The sequence below is a fragment of the Lissotriton vulgaris genome, chromosome 5 (assembly GCF_964263255.1).
Source record: "Lissotriton vulgaris chromosome 5, aLisVul1.2, whole genome shotgun sequence".
Classification (NCBI taxonomy): Eukaryota; Metazoa; Chordata; class Amphibia; order Caudata; family Salamandridae; genus Lissotriton; species Lissotriton vulgaris.
The window spans coordinates 418,013,309-418,038,159 of NC_141693.1; the positions used below are offsets into that span (position 1 = coordinate 418,013,309).

At 46.4% G+C, this 24,851-nt stretch overlaps 1 protein-coding gene across 1 annotated transcript in view; it reads right to left on the reverse strand.

Moving 5' to 3' along the window:
• FRMPD2 (FERM and PDZ domain containing 2) overlaps positions 1–24,851 on the reverse strand; it is a 603,077-nt gene that overhangs the window by 314,076 nt on the left and 264,150 nt on the right. The window contains exons 20-22 of the mRNA XM_086921788.1: positions 13,945–14,061; positions 12,883–13,253; positions 4,706–4,795 (exon numbers count right to left, since the gene is read on the reverse strand). Coding sequence (XP_086777914.1) covers positions 4,706–4,795; positions 12,883–13,253; positions 13,945–14,061 — 578 coding nt within the window. The remainder of the gene's footprint in view (positions 1–4,705; positions 4,796–12,882; positions 13,254–13,944; positions 14,062–24,851) is intronic.

Consider the following 24,851-nt stretch of genomic DNA (forward strand, 5'->3'; position numbering starts at 1 on the left):
ATTTAGGCCCAGAACTCTGTACTGGGGTGAATGTATGACATTGTTCTGCATTCTGTCCATCAACTGTTGTTTTGCATTTGTCACCCCGAGTGGGATGGGTATGCTCAGACGTGAGTCCCATGCTCTTCACACCACTGGGGTCAAGCTATCCTGGCTGAAGATGGCTGATAGCCAGAAACCGGTCCTAGGATGCTTGATTCTGGTCCAGGAAAGACATGGCTTGGCAGTTTGGGCTGGACTCTTCCCATGAGGCACAGGGTCAAGGCTGATTTGCATATGGCCATGTCTTAACTGGGGTGGTGTGGAGTACAAAAAAACGATGGATTTAGGCCCAGATCTCTGTACTGGGGTGAATGTATAACATTGTTCTGCATTCTGTATATCAACTGTTGTTTTGCATTTGTCACCCCGAGTGGGATGGGTATGCTCAGATGTGAGTCCCATGCTCTCCACACCACTGGAGTCAAGCTATCCTGGCTGAAGATGGCTGATAGCCAGAAACCGGTCCTAGGATGCTTGATTCCGGTCCAGGAAAGACATAACTTGCAGTTCTGGCTGGACTGTTCCCATGAGGCACAGGGTCAAGGCTGATTTGCATATGGCCATGTCTGAACTGGGGTGGTGTGGAGTGCAAAAAAATGATTGATTTAGGCCCAGATCTCCCCTACTGGGGTGAATGTATGACATTGTTCTGCATTCTGTCCATCAACTGTTGTTTTGCATTTGTCACCCCGAGTGGTATGGGTATGCTCAGACGTAAGTCCCATGCTCTCCACACCACTGGAGTCAAGCTATCCTGGCTGAAGATGGCTGATAGCCAGAAACCGGTCCTAGGATGCTTGATTCCGGTCCAGGAAAGACATAGCTTGGCAGTTCGGGCTGGACTGTTCCCATGAGGCATAGGTTCAAGGCTGATTTTCATATGGCCATGTCTGAACTGGGGTTGTGCGGAGTGCAAAAAAACGATGGATTTAGGCCCAGATCTCTGGACTGGGGTGAATGTATGACATTGTTCTGCATTCTGTCCATCAACTGTTGTTTTGCATTTGTCACACCGAGTGGGATGGGTATGCTCAGACGTGAGTCCCATGCTCCCCACACCACTGGAGTCAAGCTATCCTGGTTGAAGATGGCTGATAGCCAGAAACCGGTCCTAGGATGCTTGATTCCGGTGCAGGAAAGACATGACTTGGCAGTTCGGGCTGGATTGTTCCCATGAGGCACAGGGTCAAGGCTGATTTGCATATGGCCATGTCTTAACTGGGGTGGTGTGGAGTGCAACAAAAATGATGGATTTAGGCCCAGATCTCTGTACTGGGGTGAATGTATGACATTGTTCTGCATTCTGTCCATCAACTGTTGTTTTGCATTTGTCACCCCAAGTGGGATGGGTATGCTCAGACATGAGTCCCATTCTCTCCACACCACTGGAGTCAAACTATCGTGGCTGAAGATGGCTGATAGCCAGAAGCCGGTCCTAGGATGCTTGATTCCGGTCCAGGAAGACATGACTTGGCAGTTCGGGCTGGACTGTTCCCATGAGGCACAGGGTCAAGGCTGATTTGCATATGGCCATGTCTGAACTGGGGTGGTGCGAAGTGCAAACAAACGATGGATTTAGGCCCAGAACTCTGTACTGGGGTGAATGTATGACATTGTTCTGCATTCTGTCCATCAACTTTTGTTTTGCATTTGTCACCCTGAGTGGGATGGGTATGCTTAGACGTAAGTCCCATGCTCTCCACACCACTGGAGTCAAGCTATCCTGGCTGAAGATGGCTGATAGCCATTAACCGGTCCTAGGATGCTTGATTCCGGTCCAGGAAAGACATAACTTGGCAGTTCGGGCTGGACTGTTCCCATGAGGCACAGGGTCAAGGCTAATTTTCATATGGCTATGACTGAACTGGGGTGGAGTGGAGTGCAAAAAAATGATGGATTTAGGCCCAGATCTCTGTACTGGGGTGAATGTATGACATTGTTCTGCATTCTGTCCATCAACTGTTGTTTTGCATTTGTCACCCCGAGTGGGATGGGTATGCTCAGACGTGAGTCCCATGCTCTCCACACCACTGGAGTCAAGCTATCCTGGCTGAAGATGGCTGATAGCCAGAAACCGGTCCTAGGATGCTTGATTCCGGTCCAGGAAAGACATGACTTGGCCATTCGGGCTGGACTGTTCCCATGAGGCACAGGGTCAAGGCTGACTTGCATATGGCGATGTCTGAACTGGGGTGGTGTGGAGTTCAAAAAAACGATGGATTTAGGCCCAGATCTCTTTTTTGGGGTGAATGTATGACATTGTTCTGCATTCTCTCCATCAACTGTTGTTTTGCAGTGCCAGTAATAAACAGGAGGAGGTGTGCTATGCAGTGTGAGTACTGAACAGGAGGAGATGTGCTGGGCAGTGCCAGCAATAAATAGGAGGAGAGATGCTGTGCAGTGCCAGAACTGAAGAGGAGGAGATGTGCTGTGCAATGCCAGTAGTAAACCGAAGGAAATGTGCTGTGCAGTGTGAGTCATAAACAGGAGGAGATGTGCTGTGCAGTATCAGAACTGAAGAGGAGGAAATGTGATGTGTGTGCAGTGCCAGAAATAAACAGGAGGAAATGTGCTGTGCAGTCCCAGAAATAAAGAGGAGGAGATCTGATATGCAGTGCCAGAAATAAACAGGAGGAGATGTGCTGTGCAGTGCCAGTGATAAACAGGAGGAGATGTGCTGTGCAATGCCAGTAGTAAACGGGAGGAAATGTACTGTGCAGTGCGAGTGATAAACAGGAGGAGATGTGCTGTGCAGTGCCAGAAATAAACAGGAGGAAATGTGCTTTGCAGTGCCAGAAATAAACAGGTAGAGAGGTGCTGTGCAGTGCCAGAAATAAACAGGAGGAGGTGTGCTGTGCAGTGCCAGTAATAAACAGAAGGAGAGGTGCTGTGCAGTGCCAGAGATAAACAGGAGGAAATTGCTGTGCAGTGCCAGAAATAAACAGGGGGAGAGGTGATGTGCAGTGACAGTAATAAACAAGAGGCGAGGCGGTGTGCAGTGTCGGTATTAAACAAGAGGATTTATGCTGTGCAGTGCCAGTAGTAAACGAAGATGTGCTGTGCAGTGGCAGAAATAAACTGAAGTAGAGGCGCTTTACAGGTAATGATATAAGTGACCGAGAATTGTTCTGCATTAACAGGCATAGCCTGGAGAAGGTGGTCAAGCGCTGCAGTAACAAATGAAGACGAAAGCAGACGTGCCCAGCAGTGGTAATCATGGACTGGAGATAGAGTGACATCTTATCTGCCTTCAAATATGCCTCGAGGTGTTTTTGCCTGTCTGTATCGCTTTTGAACTCAGCTAGATTGATGTGCCTTTGTTTTTCTGTCCAACAATTATATTAGCTGAAAAGAACGTCCGCCATATTAAATTGGCTTCCTTTAATAGTTTTAAAGAACGTTTAGCACCCGGCCTCAAGTGGGTCACAATGTGGTTTGGAAAACTGCCACTGCATGACAATTTCTGGGGTATCATCAAGTGTCACCTTCTAAATAATAACTGCCAAATAAATTGATTATAAATGGCAAAGTCAGTTTTATTGATGGAACCTGCCACTTCAGTAATTTTCGGAGTACAACTTTGCCTCTTAATAAAAATTACGATTTTTGAAAGCAGATTAAAAAATAAACAGGTGACGAAAGACGTACATTCGATTCCAGCCCCAATTGTTATATGGATTGGCTATCAGGAAAACAGTAATTGATGCAAGCAGACCCCTGGAGAACTCCCCGCCGCTGTTATCTCAGAGGAAGGGTCAAACGTCAATGATGAAAGGGGCACATATGTAATTTGGTGCGGGCTGCACCACAAGGTAGAAGCTATACATTCTGGAGCCTCCAGGACATAAGTGGACGTTTGCATCAATGTACTCTCCGGTGTTAGAACTTTTGAAATAGGCCAAAGGATGTGCTAGGAGCATAGAAATAATTTTAGCAGAAAAGATCTCCAAAACCATCTTTACATCACATTACATCTGGTAAGAGACTTACATCGGAATCAGGCAACTCAGATGACAGCTCACGAGGTACTACCAAAATATATTAAAAACATATTGAAGTGCAAACGTATCATGAGCTAAACATTGCCCACTAAAATAGATGGAAGGTAAGCATATAGAGGTAAGTAAAGATGTTCAAAAATGTACTTCCACATTTACACATCTATATACCTTGTCAACATAAATACATCGTCAAGGTTACTGTTCTTGATTCTTTACTGAATTTTTGTTGTTGATACTCTGTTACATATCTGCACCTGATACTTGCACTGCTGCGAAACGTTGGTGAGTTACACGCTAAGCTAGGCTTACTCTTGGTAAATTTAGGTCACTGAAAATGCCACTAAACCTTTCAATTTTCTTACATTAGTCCAAATTGGGCACCATCATCTTAGACATTTTTTAAATCAGTCAATATTTACATAGTTCTATTCAATCAACGTCATTTTAATATGTTTAGACTAGGTTGGTCTAGTCCTTGAAATAATTGATAAGCGCAAATTGAGTAGTAGGTTCTCTTTGGCATTGCCTGTGACTGTGTTTGTAAAGACTCAAGGCAATGTGTTCAGGATTAACTTTGATGCACTAAGTGTTAGGTGCTCAGGAGTCAAGGTAGGTGAGACATCGCTGAATACATGGTCTTGCTTCATCAAGTGCACACTCACTGTAACGCTGACTCCCAGGCTGCCATCTTCCTTCACTAATGTGACACCATATCGCTCTCCAGGCTTCACGTCAGAACGCGAGGGTTCCTCCTATGACCCCGAAAAAACACATAAATTAAATATTGGCAGAAGGCACTGACTATACTTACAGAGTATATTATGAAATGGTTAGAACACTAGAAGAAATTCATTCAGTAGGTACCACACAATAAATACTGTAAGTGCATGTGTAGATCATAAAGTGGATCCAACATTAGGTATCCAGGATGTGTGTAGGTCATACCTGATGTACAACACTATAAAGTAAATGTGTTATATGCAATGTTTACTTTACTCTGTGTACATTACACCATCAGAGGATACCATTAAGTGGCTACGAAAATGAGAAAATAGCAAACAGATCTTGTACAGTGTATACAGCATTGCATGAATTGATTCCTCTCGACAAAAGTACAACAAATGCAAGAGTATATCCAACAGTTAGTACAGCATGAGTACACTATCACTGTATATAATGTAGTGGGTGCAGGTAGTGTGTTGGATGTAGAGGGTGGAGTAGTGCATTTACTGCTAGTATTTACTTACTATACAGCGTGCACTTTTGTATAATTTACAGCTCTATTTGCAGTCCATACTCCAATAAACCTAATTTGCATTGGTCAGCATTCTGGATTTCTGTTGATTCAGAGGACCTGGCATGCAGGGCTGGACAGGCTTTGTTTCCACTGGGCATTTCCCTGGTGGGCTGGGGCCTTTAGAGGCCGGTTTTGAAAGCCCTGGGCTGCTCCCGGGGTTTTTGATACTTTCTCTGGCTCCAGAAGCAGGCAAGAGAGACTTCAAGAGGGAGAAGGAAGGTAGAGAGAAAGTGATCATTGATGGAGAAGAGGGAGTGGGGAGATGGAGAACGAGAGAATGCACGAGAAGACGGCGGGGCTGGTTTGAGCATTTTTGCCAGGGCTGCTTCTGATTCTCCAGTCCAGCCCTGTTGCCATGTTCTTCCTCTTTATGTTTTGTCTTTCACTTCTTGAAAGCTTTAATAAAAGTTTTTGAACTAAAAAAAGTTAAAGGGCCAGGCTTAGATCCAACAGCGCTCAGGTGGGAAAATATTGGTCCCATCACTAACTGAAGCCTTGCCCTTCCTAAGATCCACCTCTTGCAAACGGATGTATGTCGTTACAACGCATACTTTTACAACGCCTACCTTTACAACACATTTTTTACAACGCAACATCCATTACAACGCATTCCATTACAACGCATGCCATTACAACTAATTCTTTGAAACTACCTTTACAACGCATTCCACTACAACGCATACTACATTTACAATGCATACCATTACAACGCATACCATTACATAGCATGTATGGTAAGTATTGGATAGTGTAGGGGTAAAAATTACTATTCTAACTCCAGGGGGTGCAACAGTAGGGTAAGTGTTGGATAGTGTAGGTATGCGTTGTAATGGTATGCGTTGTAATGACTGCGTTGTAATGACATGCGTTGTAGTGGTATGCGTTGTAGTGACATGCGTTGTAATGGTTGCGTTGTAATGGCATGCGTTGTAATGGATGTTGCATTGTAAAAGTTTCGTTGTAAAGGTAGTGTGTTGTAAAAGTTGCGTTGTAAGTGTTGTTTCCCCTTGCAAACCCTTCCCATGGGTTTGGTAAATAGCGCTATATTCTATCCAGATGCAGCTGGCGCTGTACTTATCATCAAAAATGTGGCTCTGTCCTCTTGCTTTATACACTGGGCCCTCAATCTTCTGCCTTCTAACCACAAAATTAACTGGCTTGATTTGAACCAGTGCACAAATTAAATGTTCGGCTATGCTGGAATATTTCTTAACAGAATTGATGAAGTCAGTACAGCTGGGCCTTTTTCACAATGAAAAGTATCAGTGGGAGGAGTATGAGTGTCAAGATGCATTGTGTGTCATATTTTGAGAGGTTAAAGGCCATATTTATGACCCAGTTTGCATCGCTCTTGCACCACAAAAACCTAAAGTCATATTTTTTAAACCACGCAATGCCACTTAACCTGCACAAAACAATCCTGCTGCATGGGTGCCAGCGTTGGTACTAGGCTGCCAATACAGCGCCACCGCAAGGGGAAGGGAAAGAAATGCGCTGTATTGGATAAATACAGCGCATTACTGCTCTTTCCCTGTGGCAAAGAGCAGCGTAGCAAGGCGACTTCACTTGCTGCACTGCCCTGTGCCACAAGGGTCATAAATATGGCCCTATGTGTCTGAATATGGAATTTTAATGTGTTGGAGTTCTCAACAGTGAGGTCAGGGGATGAAAAAAATATAGAATCTGAACTCCACTTTACAACCTGAAGCAGGTGTAGTGCATACTGTTTGGAAATGTAAGAAACGAGCTCCCTTTTTCAGGGTGACTGCTATACCTTTAATGAGACAATTAATAAAACCACTTTGCAAAGCTGCAACACTTTAAATAGGATAAAGCAATACCTTGTCATCAATAAGGTTATACCTGAAATTCAGACTACACTAATACTCATTAGTAGGATGCTTTACTGGTGGGAACAGGGCGGCCCATTTCCGACCAGGCCCTACGATTTTAATGGGACAAAACAGGCACTTCTTGACAGAGCTGTTAGAAATATAATGAGCTAGAACAGGCACCTCTAAGAAAAGCTGCTACAGATGTAATGCGACAGAAAAAGCACCTCTCAGCAGAGCTGCTAGAGATGTAATGAGACAGAATAGGCAACTCTCAGCACAGGCACCTCCCAGCAGAGCTGCTAGCGATTAAGCATGGGCGGAAAATCCGTTTCGCTCGCGGATTTTGCGGATTTTCGGTAAATTCGCAATCCGCGAGATCCGCGAATCTCCCGCAAAATCCGCAAATCCGCGAGCAGCGGATTTTATGGCTTGCTCGCACTGTTCGCGTGAGTTCGCGGCTTGCCAGTACAACTTCGCACCCCGCGAGTAAGTGCTAAAATGCAGAAATACGATCTTAGCAAAACTGAAACTACTTACCAGGTTCAAAAGTTCAGGCTCATCATTAGTAGCCATTTCCTGTAGTGCTTCCTGAGGGGCCCCTCCAGAGTTCAGTTGCCAGTTGCAACTATTATGTGACCCTGCTCTGAACCTCAGAATAGTTACACATATGCCACAAAGGTCCTGAATTACAGCTAAGGGAGACAAGCAGGAGCCAGGCTGGAAGTTAAAATCCATTAATCAGCCCCTAATTCATTATTGTCAGTTGGGGCAGGGCAGGTGTTGTAACTAATTTTGCAACAATGAAAGCACTTAGCAAGTGCAAAAGATCACTAATCAGGAAGCACTAAGGAAGCAGGTGCCAGCTAAAAAAATATTCTGTGGCACATTAATCAGCCCCAAATTAATTCAGGTCACTTGAGGCAGGGAAGGTGTGCTTTGCTTTGCCGAAAATAATGTACACTGGACAACCAGAGGGTGTGGTGATGAAACAGAGGGTGGCATGGGTGGGCCAGAGGGTGGCATGAGTAGTCAGAGAGTGGCAGTGGTGACAGAGAGTGGCAGTGATGAAGAAGAGTGTCCCAAACAGGCTGGACACGTAGAAACAACAAGTTCGCAAAACTTGCGACCCGACAGGTAAGTTCGCAAATTGCGAAATTGTAAAAACCCTCGCGAACTGGCAGAAACACGCGCGAACACAAAAAAAAAATCCGCAAATTCGCGGGAATTCGCGGATTTTGCGGATTGCGAGTTCGCAAATCCGCAAAATCCGCGAACGCGTGATTCGCAAAATTTGCCCATGCTTACTAGCGATTAAATGAAAAGGAGCAGGCACGTCTTGGCAGAGCTGCTAGAGATTTAATTCCATATAACAGGCACTGCTCAGAAGAGCTGCTAGGGATGTAATGAGACAGAACAAGCACCTCTCAGCAGAGCTGCAAGAGATTTAATGAGACAGAAGAGGCCATTTTCAGCACAGGCACCTTCCAGAAGAGCTGCTAGAGATTTAATGAGACAGAGCAGGCACCTATCAGAACTGGTTGAGATTTATTGAGACAGAACAGGCACGTTTTGGTAGAGCTGTCTAAGATGTAATGCACTATTAAAAGCATGGCAATCCTTCATAGATTTTGTTGTACTACTGAATCAAGAGAGCAGCAATTTTGCTGAGAACGTTCAGTACTGTTCCATTGAAAGTATATAATTTCTGCTGAGACATTCTGACACGATCAGCTTAAATGCTTAGCTCACGTGGTTGTGATGCCTTTTACATGTTTAGCATCCCATTTCAAAGGTGCATGTACTGCCTCATTCAAACTGTATCAGTATCAGGCTGGTTTTGCCCCACTAAAAGTATACCAGCCCTGCTTCGACTTTCTAAAATTGGCCCAATAAAATGAAAGATTACTTCTGGAAGGTGCTGGAACTGCCCTACTGACGGTACAGCAGCACCACTGTGATGTGCAGGACCTGTCACATTAAATGAATAGCAGCAGGGTCAGATTGGTAACGCGGGCCCTCGAGAAATGGCGGAAGGGCCATTAGCCGAGTACTACCTGTGGGCTGCTTTTTGGGGCAGCCTGGGGGCTGTCTGTGCTGTTAGGATGCCACCAGCGGCACAGTGGGTTCCTGGGTGGCCTTTCTAGAGGCAGATGGGCAGAGGTATCACTCCCTTTCTCTTGCTGTGCCGGCCCATTAATGTATGCTGATAGAGCGGGGGCAGGGGGCCTGAGCAGAAGTGGTCTGACTTGCATTCATGTGTGGCTCAGCAGTGTGAACTAATCTGTGCATTTTTTTTATCTAAGTGAAGTTATTAAAACATGCCCCACCCCCTTTCTTTTCATAAAACTTCGCTGAAGTGTTTTGCGGAAAGGCAATACGCAAATGTGGGCCACTTGTTTTTTGGTGTGCCCGGGCCGATTTATGATCCCAATCCAACCTTACATAGCAGTCCTTCTGAGTATTGCTCAGAAGATCCCACCTAAAGTGCAACAGCCGTGTTAAGAAGTGGAGCGGCCATTGAGATGTGCAACTTGTTTCCAGTTAAATCTCTGGCAACTCTGCTGAATTGTGCAAAAAGTTGGTGCTAAATTAGTGATGACTGTTTGCGAATACATTTTCAGTACGTCTGTCCCTATGATCTAGAATTTCTATGAAAAATATTTTTGGTGTTCACCGCTCCTGAGCTGTTTGCAAAGCTTGCACAATGCTTAAAGCATCATTGATGTAGGGGCGCAAAGTGCACCACTTTGAAATCATACATTCAAACCACATTTTTGAAGCAATGTTAAGTTGAGCCACACAGTATTTAGGAGTTATCTCTAGGACACTTCCCAGAAGTAAAGAAATAATTTTAAATCTTGCTTTGAAAAAATCTACTTTTGTTTGGTATCAATTTTATGGAGAGCGCAGTGAACACTGCCAGTTTATCCATCATTCCATACTTGTTTCACACTGCTATGCATTCAAGTTTGAAACTACGAGTTACACCCTAAAAATAAACCCATCTAAAAAAGCACAGTCAAGCTTTTAGAACGTTGTACCCTGATTTGATGCTTGGAAAACTTTGCGACTAGAAGTTTACTGCTGATTAATGACTATTGATCGGCCAGATGTACAAAGTCCTATGGCAGTCGCCAAGCCTGCGAGTCGTTAAATCTAAGCATTGGCTTTTATACATTTACTAAACCCAATCTGCAATTCAGTAACTGAATGGGTCTAGAAATGCATTACGAAATGCAATTTGGAAGGAGTGTGTTTAGGGCGTCTCTTCCAATTTCCAATTCAGAATGCTATGTATGTTCCAATGACCATAATTTTGGTCGCAAACCATTGATATGTTATCGAATTCTCAAAGAAGGTAGCAACCTATTTGCAGAGGGGAAGGGGTCCCCTTACACCTCTTACTGCTTTGAATGAAAATTAATAGTTCGAGAGATGGCAGTAGTTCAGGCAAGCTGTAAACTCTTTATTTAAAGAGTACATTTTCTCTTGAATGCAGACCCATGGCTTTTAAGGAAAACGGGCTGCATTAAAAAAAATAGTACTTTATTTAAATACATTAACAGACATGGTAGTCTGCTGACCACAGCAAGGCAACATACCTGGGAGCACATCTGATGGGCGTGAGTCAAAATTTGTTACCTATGTCATGAATACTCATGAGGTAGGTCAAATTGCCATCCACTTCGAATGGTGATTTTACAAACCGAACTATTAGCACAAAGGTCAGTTTGCAAAATCAGAACTGATTCGCAAAACGTTGGTGCACAATTTGTGATGGCTTTTGCAAATCAATTGTTAGTGCATATATACCTATGTTCTGGAATTTCTGTGAAAAGCATTTGTTGAGTTCACCGCTCCGGAGTAGTTGGCAGAGTTTGAACAATACTTAATTCATCACTGATGGTGGGTGTGTAAAGTGGACCATTTTCACTGTGTTAAGTTGAGCAACACAGTATTGACAGTGTGGCTGATGCACTGGGCTCTTCACTCTTTCTATTGCCCTGAATACCATGCAATGTGATAGACCACCATATGTGCCACTGGTGTGCCTCACACAGAAGGCGCAGACAGTCGCATATGCCTTGTTTAAGTATTGTGGGCTTAAATGTGTCGTAATGAGTGATAGCCGATAGTTTCTCATCCGATGATTAAGTTTTACCACATCACTGATGCCGAAAGGCCACATCAAGCAAGTAGTGTAACATCAAAATGGCAGTAACACAGTGCATACCACATTATGTATTACATACAGGCTACTTATAGGTGTATGCTACTAGTTCCAAGGTGTAATACAGTTTTGAACATGCTCCTGTTGTGTATGGAGAGGGAATTTTATTATGAATAATGCCAATGAACAGTGAACGTCAGGTAGATCACTGTGCATATGGTTCCACTTAATGCAGTTCTTATCCAAGTAAGTTTTCTATTCCTGTACCTGGAGTGGATGTATGATGTTACAACGCAAGCTATTACAACGCCTGCCTTTACAATGCGGTTTTTACATCGCATACCTTTACAACGCATAGCGCTTAGAGGTGCTGGATAGTGAAAAGTTTAATTTTCAATTCCAACTCCAGTCCCTGTGGACACTAGGGAAGGTGTTGGATAGAAAATTAAGCTTATTCCCTATCCTAGAGCGCCCCCCAGCGCAATGCATTGTAATGGTTTGCGTTGTAATGACTGCATTGTAATGGTAGTGCGTTGTAAAAGTTTTGTTGTAAAGGTTGTTCACCATTTTGCTTGAATTACGTTTGCTCCTTGTGCGTATGAGGGGTAACTGAGGAAGCTTGATCTTAGTGATTATGGGGTGAAGCTTCTTTATCATGTTCAAGTGATAAACTGTGGTTGGACTGCACCTGCAATGAGGGTTTTTGTGTATGGGCGGGCCCATAAGGAGAGACTAAGCTCAGTGAGTCCGGAATACACTAGCGGTCAGTGGGGCTGAATGGCAAAAGCATTTATGAGTATGGAAAGTAATACTACAGAAGTAATTTTTTTTAGGTACTCGTACATACCTTTGTAAATAAGCCAGAAACAGAAATTCCTTATAAGTAAAAGTGAAAGAGGGCCCATTCCTTTCTATTTGTGTAGAAAGAACTGCACATGATTGCATAGAACTAATCCTCGAACATTCCCATTACATTTCCATCTTCATTGTTTTGGGACTAATTCTAAAAGGAATGTAAGTGTATGTAAAACAGTATTGAAATTATTCCAAAACGCCATTGTGATTAGCCTGTATGTATTTAAAATAAAGCTTCCAGTTAGTGGTCAGGGAGTAAGGCTTGCTCACCATGTACCGGAGGTGAAGAGTCATTGTGATGTTCTTCATGTGCCCTGAGTAAAGTCTGATCCTCAGACCAGATTCTTGCTCTTACTACATTTGCCCTTTAGAGAGCACACTAAATTTATAATATTCAGGGTAAGGGGCTACTGGTACAGAATAAAATGCATTACCATAGAATAGAATCAAGGAAGCCTAAGTGATTAACCTACTACTGAACCAAAGGTTAGTTTGAGTATGTATTGCAATCTTATTAGTACAGAAATACAGACATTCTATTAGCAATTGACACCTGGGAGCTCTCTTTGTTTAAATTTTGGAGAGCTGTGTTTCACCGAGGTAGAGGGGAAAGGGAAGTTTACAGCTTCGTTATATCAAGGTTAAAGAGCTATAAAATTGCCAATTAGCCCAGACCATTACCTTGTTAACAATGCGACTCCGTGAATGAGCAGGATCCACAGAGCTCCGTCCGGAGTCCAACGCCCGAGACAGCACACCTTCCAAGATGGATGTATTCAGCTCCAGTCCCTGAGAAGATAAGGCGGGGCTACTGCTCCATTCTTCAGTGTGAGAGTCATGACTTGCTTGAGATTCACGATTCGCCCACTGTTCCTTTATGTGAGAATTTTGACTTGTTGCGGGGCCATGACTGCTCCCTTGTTCTTTGGTGTGATGCTCAAGATGGCTGCCTGGCTCCATAGAGTAAGAGGCGTGGCTGCTTCGTTCACTCCCTGTAGCTGAGATCCCTGAGCTGAGACTGTTGCTTTTGGTCAGCACTCCCTCCAATGTTCCTGCCAACAAACAATGAGAACATCAGCAGGTTTCAATAGATTGATTCAGGTCTGGCATAAGAGAAAGGTGTGGGGTTGGGCTTGTGCAGAAAGAAAGGTGCAGTGACAGGCATAAGAGGTATGTCTAGAACTAAGGGGTCGAGCAGAGATTTGGGATGCGTGCAGAGATAAATGATTTAGGGCATGCAATGGTGTTGGAACAGGAGGCAAGGAGTTGGGGAAGGATTCCGGTGAATGAAGGCAGGATTGCTGGTGGGACAGAGATTTGGACAAGGTTTGGAATTTGATATTGAGTTCAGGAGTCAGACGATATGAGCGAAAGGAAAGGTGTTTGGAATATATTGTTGAGATTAAAATAATGGCCTAGGGCTAGGCTGTCCTGATGTCTGTGACATCCGATGGGGAAAAGGCATAGAATACAGCAATCAGACAGAAGGGATAGAGCAAAGATGTTCCAGCACAGATTTAGTTGAAGCTGGGGTTCACAAACCCATGGAGATACGGCTAGAGGATTGAGGCATATCATGGAGGCTGTGTCAGAAATTGAGAAATTTAGAGAGTATTTGGGAGGGGTGTAGAACTAAGAATGGAGATACAGAACTAACCCAGAGGAATGTGCTACAAGTCAAGCAGAGGATTACATGTAGGTTGCTTTAATTAAACTCTTTTGAAACCATGAGCTGCCACAAACCTTTAGGTTGAGACACGATCAACTCCACTTCTTCTGGTGAGTTCTGTACAATATTCACAGCTGTATTGAAAGTGACACCCTCCAGACTTATCCTGTTCAGTGAGATCAATCTTCCCCCTGTAAATAATATGCAGAATGTGTGCTCTGATGAAGAAACTCATGGGCGGATCAAAATCTCATTGTTTTCTTTCATAAGTAATGTTACAAAAAACTAGCACACCATGCACAATATGAACAATATGCACACTCTGCTGGACTGCAAATTTGCTGCAGTTTACTGATGATTTTAGTATTGGACAGCACATCCATTGAGCACTACTACTTATTTTCGGTCTTGCACCATTCAATTTCCAAAGTCCTTAGATTTGATCTTGGTATGCACATTGGTAAAACTTTAGTCCAATTCTTTGATCTTCAACTGTACAGTATTAAACCTGTTTTCACTATCTTTGAGCATGGACCAGTACATTAACAATTCCTCCAATGTGTCCTTAGGTCATGGACTGCACATTATCCAAACTTTAATTCTGACATCTAATCTCAGGTTGCCCAATAGGCTTCCTTAAATTCAGACCATAGGTTGTGGCCTGCACAATACTCAAGCATTTGGGCTGGCGTATTGTCCTGGAATGCACATTTCTAAAGCGTTTGCTCATAGTTCTTAGAGCTGTAACTTTGTCTCATCTTTAGTACTGTACTGTAATGTACCCAAGCTTTATTGCTGACCTTTGTTTTTGGATTATATAAAACCCGTATTTAATTCTGATCATTAGTCTTTATCTTGTGTTCTGGAACACACATTTGTGTGTATTCTGGACTACGATTTGAGCAAACTTTGATTCGGCTCTCATTAATGTGTTTATTGAATATGAACTAGATTTTAAAGCAATTATGAGGTCCAGTCTTGGACTGCACATTAAAGGAGTTCTTTAATACTGAGTTTGAATTCTGGATTGGAAGAAACTAAGCTTTAGTTCTGGGCTTTTGATACTTCAAGAAACCCGTACAATCTGCAGACTGAAATTACAGTGGTCGGCAGCAATAGTCAGTGCTAACATCGTGGCAATACAACAGGCCTAAAACTAAAGCCTCGAATAAGAAAAATAAGAGTGACCTTTGGTTTAGAGCCTCTTCAATGAAGTCGTCAAGTACCAATTGATCTGCAGCTGCTTAACCCGTTTGCTGCTGCTGTCGGCCAACGGCCATCGCGAGCACTACCTCGGTAGTGCTGCGCACGTCCGTTGGCCGACGTGGACCGCCCACTTAATAGAACGTTCCGCACTGGCACGGAACGTTCAAAGCAGCAAACGGGTTAAAATGAAGATGGTACTCAGAGTTGTAGTGAGTAAGGTAGTCATGCTCAAAACTCATGTGAATTTTTCTTAAGCGAACCTCCAATCCATCAACCCATAATGTTGTATCCAGCCTGCAGAACTTCAACTTATTCCAATTTTGTAAGCACTGTTTCACCCCCTCAGAAAAATGATGCCTTGTACATTATTTATTTATTGTATTTATGAAGTGCACACATTCATCTGCTAGGGGACATCAAAGCACTAGAAAGCTCCCTGTCTTTCCGACTGTGGGAATTGAGAAGGAGGTTTAGGATCAAATGCTGAAAAATTACTTAATCTTTGAAAAACCAAGTTTCACTTTTTTTCTGAACTTCAAATGGTTATCAGTCAGGCAATGGTCTTAGGGTTTAATATTCAACTGGGCTGCTGCCAGATGTGAAAACAATCGGCTGACAGTTCTGACTTTTAAATGTGTTTGGCCTTGGCAAATGCAAGGTTTCATGACCTGAGTTCAAAAGCTGGATTGTGAAATTCCACTCTGACTTGAATAATTGTAGACCAAACCTTATCTAATGTATTGTGCGTAAGGCAAAGAATCCTAAAGCTGGCTCTTTTTCCCATTGGCAACCAATGTAGGGTTGCTAGGCAGGCTGATGCCGACCTTTATCTGTACATATTGCAGATCAGCCTGACAACCACATTCTGGATCACCTTGAGTCTGGTAAAAAAGATAATCTGCCATACCCACATAAAGAGCTATGGCCGGGATGCCCGCCACCCCCTCCCAACACCAATCCCCAAGGATGGGAGAGTCGGACACAGGTTTGAACTTTTGGAAGGCGGGAGGGAGTTACCCTCCCGGCCGTATTTATTAAAATATGAAACAAAATTTAAAACATTAAATAAAAGTTTCATTATTATGTACAATTTTACATTTATTACATTTCGATGAAGACATGTTCTTTGGCTAACCTTAACAGATCTCTAATACAAAGGTTTCCTAGCCGAGTCTAACATCCTGAAAATGCATACATTCTAAATTAAAATTGTACATCCTAGCATTAAGGGCCAACGGCAAGGTCTTAACCGGTGTCAGATCCCTACTACCAAAACTCGCCCTCACGGTGTGAGTGGCGCATGCGCAGAGGACTCTACCCTCATTGGCAACTGTTACTTCCCTTGTCGTGGTGGGGGCCCCCTTTCCACTCAACGCCATCTTAAAGGTCGTCCGAGTTCCCGTGTGAGGTATCTGTAGGAAGGACAGCGTAGACTCCGCCCCATCCCCACACTCTCTATCTGCCGTCGCGATATCCGGCCCCCGGGAAAGTAGTAGGAGGGGCATCTAACCGCCTCCCCCCTGGGAGGGGCCTATGGCCGTCTCCCCCTAGGCGACCCATCTTTAGTGGGTGCCGCCTCCCCGTGGAAGGGGCCAATGGCCGCCTCCCCCCGGGCGCTCCCATCCATTCTGGGTGGCGCCCCCCTCTAGGGACCTTGAAATTATTGCTCACCGATCATGACCTTACCGCCCGACCAAAATAAATACGACAGTTGTTTACCTACCAAGGAAAGAAAATTCTGACTTAGCCTTGGTGTGTCATTGACTGCTCTCTCCTGCTAAGAAAAAAACATTATCTCAAAGGCAGATATTATATCCTTATCCTAAACAATCCTCTACTATTTCTACAAAGGAAAAAAGGCCTATTCATCTATTCTTCAGCAAAACTTTATTCAAACAAACATTGCCATAAGGGGCTGGTGGGTGGGTCAAAATTGCCGCTTGTTCCGTCGAGGGCTCACGAGCAACGAGTGGGTGCAGCCTTCAGAGCACAGGAACAAGAGGACGCTTCTTCAGATTCCCGCTCTATTTATTCTTCTGCGGGAGGGTGTGTACCCTCCCTCGGTACGCCTACTGGGCGTGGTCTTCTGTGTAGGTGTCTAGGACAACCCCTCTTGGGCGGGAAAAAGGCGCGCCCCGGCTACGCCACTTCGGGCATACCAGCCGAGCCACGCCCCCCACCCAAAATGGTTTCCCGGGGGATCGAGGCACCCAACCATACGTTCGGGGGGACCGATTGGTCGCCCCTTTCCATATGGCCGGGATGCCCGCCACCCCCTCCCAACACCAATCCCCAAGGATGGGAGAGTCGGACACAGGTTTGAACTTTTGGAAGGCGGGAGGGAGTTACCCTCCCGGCCGTATTTATTAAAATATGAAACAAAATTTAAAACATTAAACAAAAGTTTCATTATTATGTACAATTTTACATTTATTACATTTCGATGAAGACATGTTCTTTGGCTAACCTTAACAGATCTCTAATACAAAGGTTTCGAGTCTAACATCCTGAAAATGCATACATTCTAAATTAAAATTGTACATCCTAGCATTAAGGGCCAACGGCAAGGTCTTAACCGGTGTCAGATCCCTACTACCAAAACTCGCCCTCACGGTGTGAGTGGCGCATGCGCAGAGGACTCTACCCTCATTGCCAACTGTAACTTCCCTTGTCGTGGTGGGGGCCCCCTTTCCACTCGACGCCATCTTAAAGGTCGTCCGAGTTCCCGTGTGAGGTATCTGTAGGAAGGACAGCGTAGACTCCCCCCCATCCCCACACTCTCTATCCGCCGTCGCGGATATCTGGCCCCGGGAAAGTAGTAGGAGGGGCATCTAACCGCCTCCCCCCCTGGGAGGGGCCTATGGCCGTCTCCCCCTAGGGGACCCATCCTTAGTGGGTGCCGCCTCCCCGTGGAAGGGGCCAATGGCCGCCTCCCCCCGGGCGCTCCCATCCATTCTGGGTGGCGCCCCTCTCTAGGGACCTTGAAATTACTGCTCACCGATCATGACCTTACCGCCACAGGCCGGATAGTTGACCGACTATCCGGCCCCCCCCTACTCCTCCTAAAGGTCATGCCTCCTCAAACCCCTTAGCCATGCTATGAAGTCTCCTATGAGTAAGTCATTCCCCTCCCTGGACAGGTGAACCCCATCATTCAGATACATGTGATCACCCCGAATACACCCGTGAGGAATGCTATGCAACTGCGAAGAGCGAAACAATTTACCAATTGTATTGTTAATCCATTTTACTGAATGGTTCAGTGCTGACACCGAAAGGCCCCCCCGCCATACCTTCCTTGGAATCATGTGGGACCAGGCAATCGTGCACCCCGGGACTCTTCTAGCCAACCGGCTCACAGCCGGCAAAATGTGGTCCAATAATACTCGTCTACCCAGTGTCACCAAGTCATTGCCCCCCAGGTGTACTATGACTACAGATGGCGGTGACCTTTGCCGCCCTAAAAGACCCTCAAAAAATGATTCGAATTGGTCAAAACAGAGCCCGCCCTTCCCATGGAAGGCCACTCTGTACCCGTATTCCCCAGCTGCGTGAGTCGCGTCACCCGCCTTGAATACATCCCCGGCACACCTCACATATGAGTGGCCCACGACCCATACCACTCTCTCTCCAGTCGGTGATCCTTGACCGCTGGTCTCCTGGTGCTGGGTCGACTGCAAATTCCGCCCCGCGTGACAGGCTCGCGAAACTGTAATCCAAACAAAAGACAAGAAGCGTGAGTGCATGTCAATTGATCATTACAACATGTGCAATCGCACATACCTTTTGAAGCAATTCGAGGACCAACGTCCCAACTGTTTTACTTCCTCCGCACTCTGACCCCTGGCTGTAGCCTCAGTAGCAGCCCCTATCCTAAAGGAGTGGGTCCCAAAATCGCACGGGTCCATGCCCGCGGCAGCGATTGACAGTGCTAGCACCCTCTGGAACTGAAATCTCGTCAGTGGGGTGCCATCCTTGTGCCTCAGCAAACTCCCCCCCATGTGGCCGCCCTTAATGCCAAGTATTCCTCTATACACTTTATCGGGCACGTGGGGGACCCTCGCGCACGCTGCACGATGACACTTTTTCCCATAGCTCCCTGGTCAGTCTTGGACCTGGCTATCGAGATCACCATTGAATCACCCCTAATTTGGACGTGATCCCTGCACAAGCCTCCCTCAATATCTCTCTTGTTCCTTGCGACAAGTTCGCTCACCCGCATAGCCCCATGGAATGCCAAGGCGAAAGCTGCCCGGAACAGAACAGCTTCGAAATGGGAGGAGCACGTCTCATCCAGTTTTGCTACGAGTAGAGACAACCTGTCTAAGCCAATCGGGCGCCTCGCATCTTGCTTGTGACCCTCGAGGCGCTGCCAGCCGCGAAGGGCTTTCTTAACCAAAAAGGAACCCGTCGGGTCTTTTATGCCATGCACCTGCGCCAATGGCCGCCCTATGCCTACTAGCCGTTGCCGCTGATCGGCCTTCTCTGTGCAGCGCTACCAGGAATCCCAGGAAGGATTCCTCCTGACCCCAGCTCTGTCTCCCTGTCGGACCCAAAAATGTGCAGTAGGAACGAAACGCTCCTTCGTAAGCCTTCCTTGTCCTGGGGGCTAAGCTGGCTGCCACAAGGTCTTGTAATCCGGGGCACCGATTAGCCATAGCGCTTCGGGGAACGGTGCCGCCACTAGGTCCGCTGTAGGTAGATAGCCCCTGAACGCCTGCATATGTGAACGAGAGAGTGCATCAGCTGCATGATTCAGTACGCCTGGCACATGTTTCGCCCTGAACTGTACATTTAACCTCATGCAAAGTAGTACAATTTCTTTCAATAATCTCAAGATCCATTTGCAGCGTGCCGCCTGTTGGTTAATGCACTCAACAACAGTCATATTATCAGACCAAAACAACACTGAGCGGTCCCTGAAGTCGTCTGGCCATGCCATCAGAGCGACCCAAATGGGGAATAACTCCAAGAACCCAATGTTACCTGTGAGACCGCTGGAGTGCCACCACGTCGGCCATACTTGCGCCGACCAGCGGTTACCAAAGATGGCGCCAAATCGCACGCTCCCAGCTGAGTCAGTCCACAGACCAAGTTCGTCTGAAGACGCTGGTGGCTTGTTCCACACCCCTCGACCGTTGAAGTCCGCCAGAAATGCCAACCAAATGCGTATATCCTGGCGAACCTCTGCCGACAGTCTCGTACGGTGGTGTCCCTCCTTGAGACCCACCATAGCTTGTGCAATAGAGCGTGAGAAGGGGCGGGCCATTGGCATTACCCTCAGGGCAAAGTTAAGCTGACCCACTGTTTGCTGTAACTGGTGCAGGGTCACTTTCTCCTTACCCATCCATTGTATCAGGGAGGCCCTGAATTTGGCTACCTTTTCCGTCGGTAAATGGAAACATCCTTCCACAGAATCGAGCTCAATTCTGAGAAACTCGAGTGAAGTAGATGGTCCGACGTCTTACCTGGTGCCAGTGGGACTCCGAACTCCCGCATTAGAATGCAGAAGTTCCGTAGCGCCTGCGCACAACTCGTATCGCCGGCTGCCCCCAACAACAGGAAGTCATCTAAATAGTGCATCACATGCTTATGGCCTGTGGCCTTAGTGAATACCCACTGTAGAAAACAGCTGAACATTTCGAAATAAGCACAAGAAATGGAGCAACCCATCGGGATGCATCTATCCATATAATAACTCCCTTGAAATGCAAAACCTAGCAAGCGCTGATCCTGTGGGTGTACAGGGAGCAACCGGATCGCCGACTCAATATCTGATTTCGCCATCAGTGCCCCGGGGACCAGGCGATTTAACATGGCCACGGCATCATCGAACGATGCGTACCGAACTGAACAAACTTCTGGGTCAATGGCTTCGTTCACCGAGGAACCCCTTGGTGCAGATAGGTTATGATTAAGTCTAAACTCCCCAGGGTCTTTCTTCGCGACAACCCCCAATGGGGAACAGATGAACTCCGCCACCGGCGGGCGATGAAAAGGTCCTGCCACCCGCCCCATGCTGACTTCTTTTGCAATTTTCTTTTCTGCAACGCTTGGGTTGTGCTGGACAGATAACTGGTTCTTACAAAAGGAGTCCCCCCGAAAGTCCCCCGCCGGGATGTGGAAGCCATGTAAGAATCCCTTCCTCAACACCCCAGCGAATACATGATCAGGGTATTTGTTCAACCAAGGAGTCAGAGCCATGATATCCACAGGTGTAGGCAATTGGTTACAAAGTCCTACCTCACTCCTGCTTCGACCCCCCTTTACCCCCCGTCCCGCTGTTTTTAGATCTACAGGTACTCTGTGGGTGTGAGGAGTTCCCACAGCCCGCGCACGCATGCCTGAACCTACACGTTCCCTGGGGTCTGTTACAGTTGCCTCGATTGAAGCCCCAACAAACCCCACGCTTACCGCCATTCCCGCCGGTCTTGGGCTGATAATCCCCACCGGCGCCCGCTCGAAAGGGCACAGCGGGCTTTTGGCAGACGAACCCTGACCCGCTCCCGCCTGGCGAGGACGTACCTGCTGCCCCTGGCAAGAGCTGTTTGTGCCATGACACCGAGTCCAGGCAATCCCAAGTCAAAGTAGCATCGAACTCTTTCGCTTTCCGAAATTTCATATCATAACCTTTCCATTCATCCCCCTCATACATTGAATAAAAATCCATAATCCGATTTTGATAGCAAGTTAATTCGGTCATTAGTTCAGGTTTTCGTTCCCCCATGACTGCAATAAATATAGAAAAGGCCTTAACCCAGTTTGTTACCGTCTCATCGACCCTGAATTCCGCCATCTTGGCGCGCCACACGCTCGGGTGCCATAAATCCTTCTGGGTTTTAGCATATTCCATCTCGCGATGGTCAGTCAATAATGAAAACATGTTAACATATTTGTCTCCCCATATTAATTCTTTCGTGGCCATAGGGATGTGCTGTGCCACCTTTTCCCGCCTCGAGGGTAATGAACCCTCCCCCGCCATTGGCAATGCGAGCTTACCAGGTTCGGCCGTTGTTTCCGCCGCCTTCTCCCGACCAACTCCAGGTCCTCCCGGTGCCACCTGTGGGGAAACAAGAGGGACATTCGCCGTTGCGGCCTCTCTCGACTGCCGCAATTGCTCGATTATTAGTCTGGCCTCCTCGGCCGGGTCTCCCGCGGCCACTGCTCCCCCTGCTTTTTTCTTGAGCCATGGCAACACCGCCGCCAACTGGATGGCCAATTCGGGAGGCATCGCCTCATCGGTAGCGGGAGTAATTACAACCGGGATCGGCAAACCTATATCTGGGCTTGGTACCGGAATGTCTGCCGGCGTGACTGGGGCGACTGGGGGTACCTCTGGAACCGGGACCTCCTCTGAAAACGCCCTCCTCTTGACCCGCTTCCCCCTACCCTCGGGGACGACTCCCGGTAAGGCCGGGCCTATTACCTTCGGGCGACCTGAGTTGCTCAGAGCCGCCAACTGTTTTTTAACCTCCGACAAACCTCGACCGATCAAGTCAACTTTTCTGAGTTTTCGGTCCATGCCAGCCATCCGGTTCGACAATAGGCGCAATACCTTCTCCATCTCGGAACCCTTTCCTGCCTTCTTGCCAGCCATGGTTTCGAGTATTCCGCTCTTAGTCGATTAACGAGGTCCTGGATCTTTCGTACTCAAATAACTGAAAGAGAAACAACAAGATTACAAGTTCTCAAAATTGCCGCTTGTTCCGTCGAGGGCTCACGAGCAACGAGTGGGTGCAGCCTTCAGAGCACAGGAACAAGAGGACGCTTCTTCAGATTCCCGCTCTATTTATTCTTCTGCGGGAGGGCGTGTACCCTCCCTCGGTACGCCTACTGGGCGTGGTCTTCTGTGTAGGTGTCTAGGACAACCCCTCTTGGGCGGGAAAAAGGCGCGCCCCGGCTACGCCACTTCGGGCATACCAGCCGAGCCACGCCCCCCGCCCAAAATGGTTTCCCGGGGGGATCGAGGCACCCAACCATACGTTCGGGGGGACCGATTGGTCGCCCCTTTCCAATTGCCATAGTCTAGTCTAAAACTATTGTTTTAGGCCAGTCGACCAGTATCCACCGGAACAACCGTCTCAGTAAACTGAGGATACCAAAGCATTTGCCTCAAGTGGCATTGATATGCTCCTGCATGGTAAGTGAGTCATTAATATTGACCCTGAGATTTATGTTGATTTCTTGGGGTATCAGTGCCTCTCCTAGTAATGTGGGCCACCAGGAGAAATCCCATATTTGGTGGGCTCCACCGATTAGTAGGATATCAGTTTCATCAGCATTGAGTTTCAAACAATGCTTTCACTAATCTAATACTACTGAGAGGCAATTGGTGAAATTAACTCATGTTTCATCAAAATTCTCTCCCATGGAGATGACCACCTGAATATTGTCCATGTATGAGTAAGTCTCGAAGCTCAATTTCCTTACAAGCTTTTCCAGGGAGAAAACATAAATGTTAAAAAGAGTTGGACTCAAAGACGAACCTTGAGGGTATTCACATTTAGATAAGTAGGAGTGGAATCTAAAAGTGCTCAGCTGAACTATTTGTGTTCTGTTACTGAGATTGACTCCTGACCTGATGTCATCCAGTACGGCCAAAAGGGAGAACTCAATACTATGGGCCTGATTATGATGTCTTGCAGAAAGACATCAACAGCTCGTCTGAGGCTTTCCGCAAAACATCATAGGTTTCCGTCCAACAGTCGTATTATGATACTGACGTTGGAGGAAAACCAGAGAGGCAATTCTGCTATGCTTACGACAGTCTCAAGGAGCCCAATGGGTCATTGGTTGGACAGATAATACCCAAATGGCGACAGGGCCTGAGCAGGCAACGCCTTCAGGATTATGATGTCTGTTTCCAACAGCCTTTCCATGTCAGCCTTCCTGACATGATAAGGTTGTCGGAAAGTGTATTTGGGGGTCCCTAGCAGGACCCTTGTCCCCCCGTGGCCTCCGCTATGAGGCCTGGGGAGCATCAGTGGTGCCTCCCCGAACATTCATGCGTCGTTTGGTGGGCACCACATGGTGCCTGCCACATGGTGCATGGATGTTTTAAAAGTGTACTTTTTTCTATTGCGGCTTGTGCTGCAGCCCACGGCACAAGCCGCAATAGAAAAAATACTGAAGGCGGTCGCATTGTAATAGCAGTAGAGGGACCGCTGACTGTTTGTTAGGCAGTCCCGTAACAGCTACTATGTTGGTCGGGTGCTCGCTCAACCGCCATCATAATTAGGGCCTTGTTTTGGGTCGAAAGCCGATACGTCCTAACTTAACCCTACATCACCATCATCCATTCTCATTGTCCACACTCCATCCTCTCCCATACAACATTTTTCCTGTACCAGTGGAATGGTCCATCCCCCAAAACTCCCATTAATGTGTGTTTCATTCTGCCTCTCTTTAATGTTCTGGACTGGATGCTTCGTCCCGGCCTTACTTCCCATCCCTCTAACCATGTTTGACTGCTACTTCTGCGACGTTCATATATTAAGCTCTCATTGCAACACTATTGGTTCGGTCCTGCCCCTATCATGACCTATTGTAATTCATTAAAATGCAAGGTAGTGATAGAGTCAAACCATATTGTGTAAATATCTTGGCCAAAATGCCTGTACACTGTGAAGTTTAATTCTGACAATCAAAAAAGTATATATAAACCATAGGGGTCACGTCCATTACGGGGGCCGGGTAGTACGTATTTAACTAATAAGGTACCTGGCCTCCAATTCACAGTTTTGTGAATTGGAGGCCAGACAATCTAAAAAGGGCT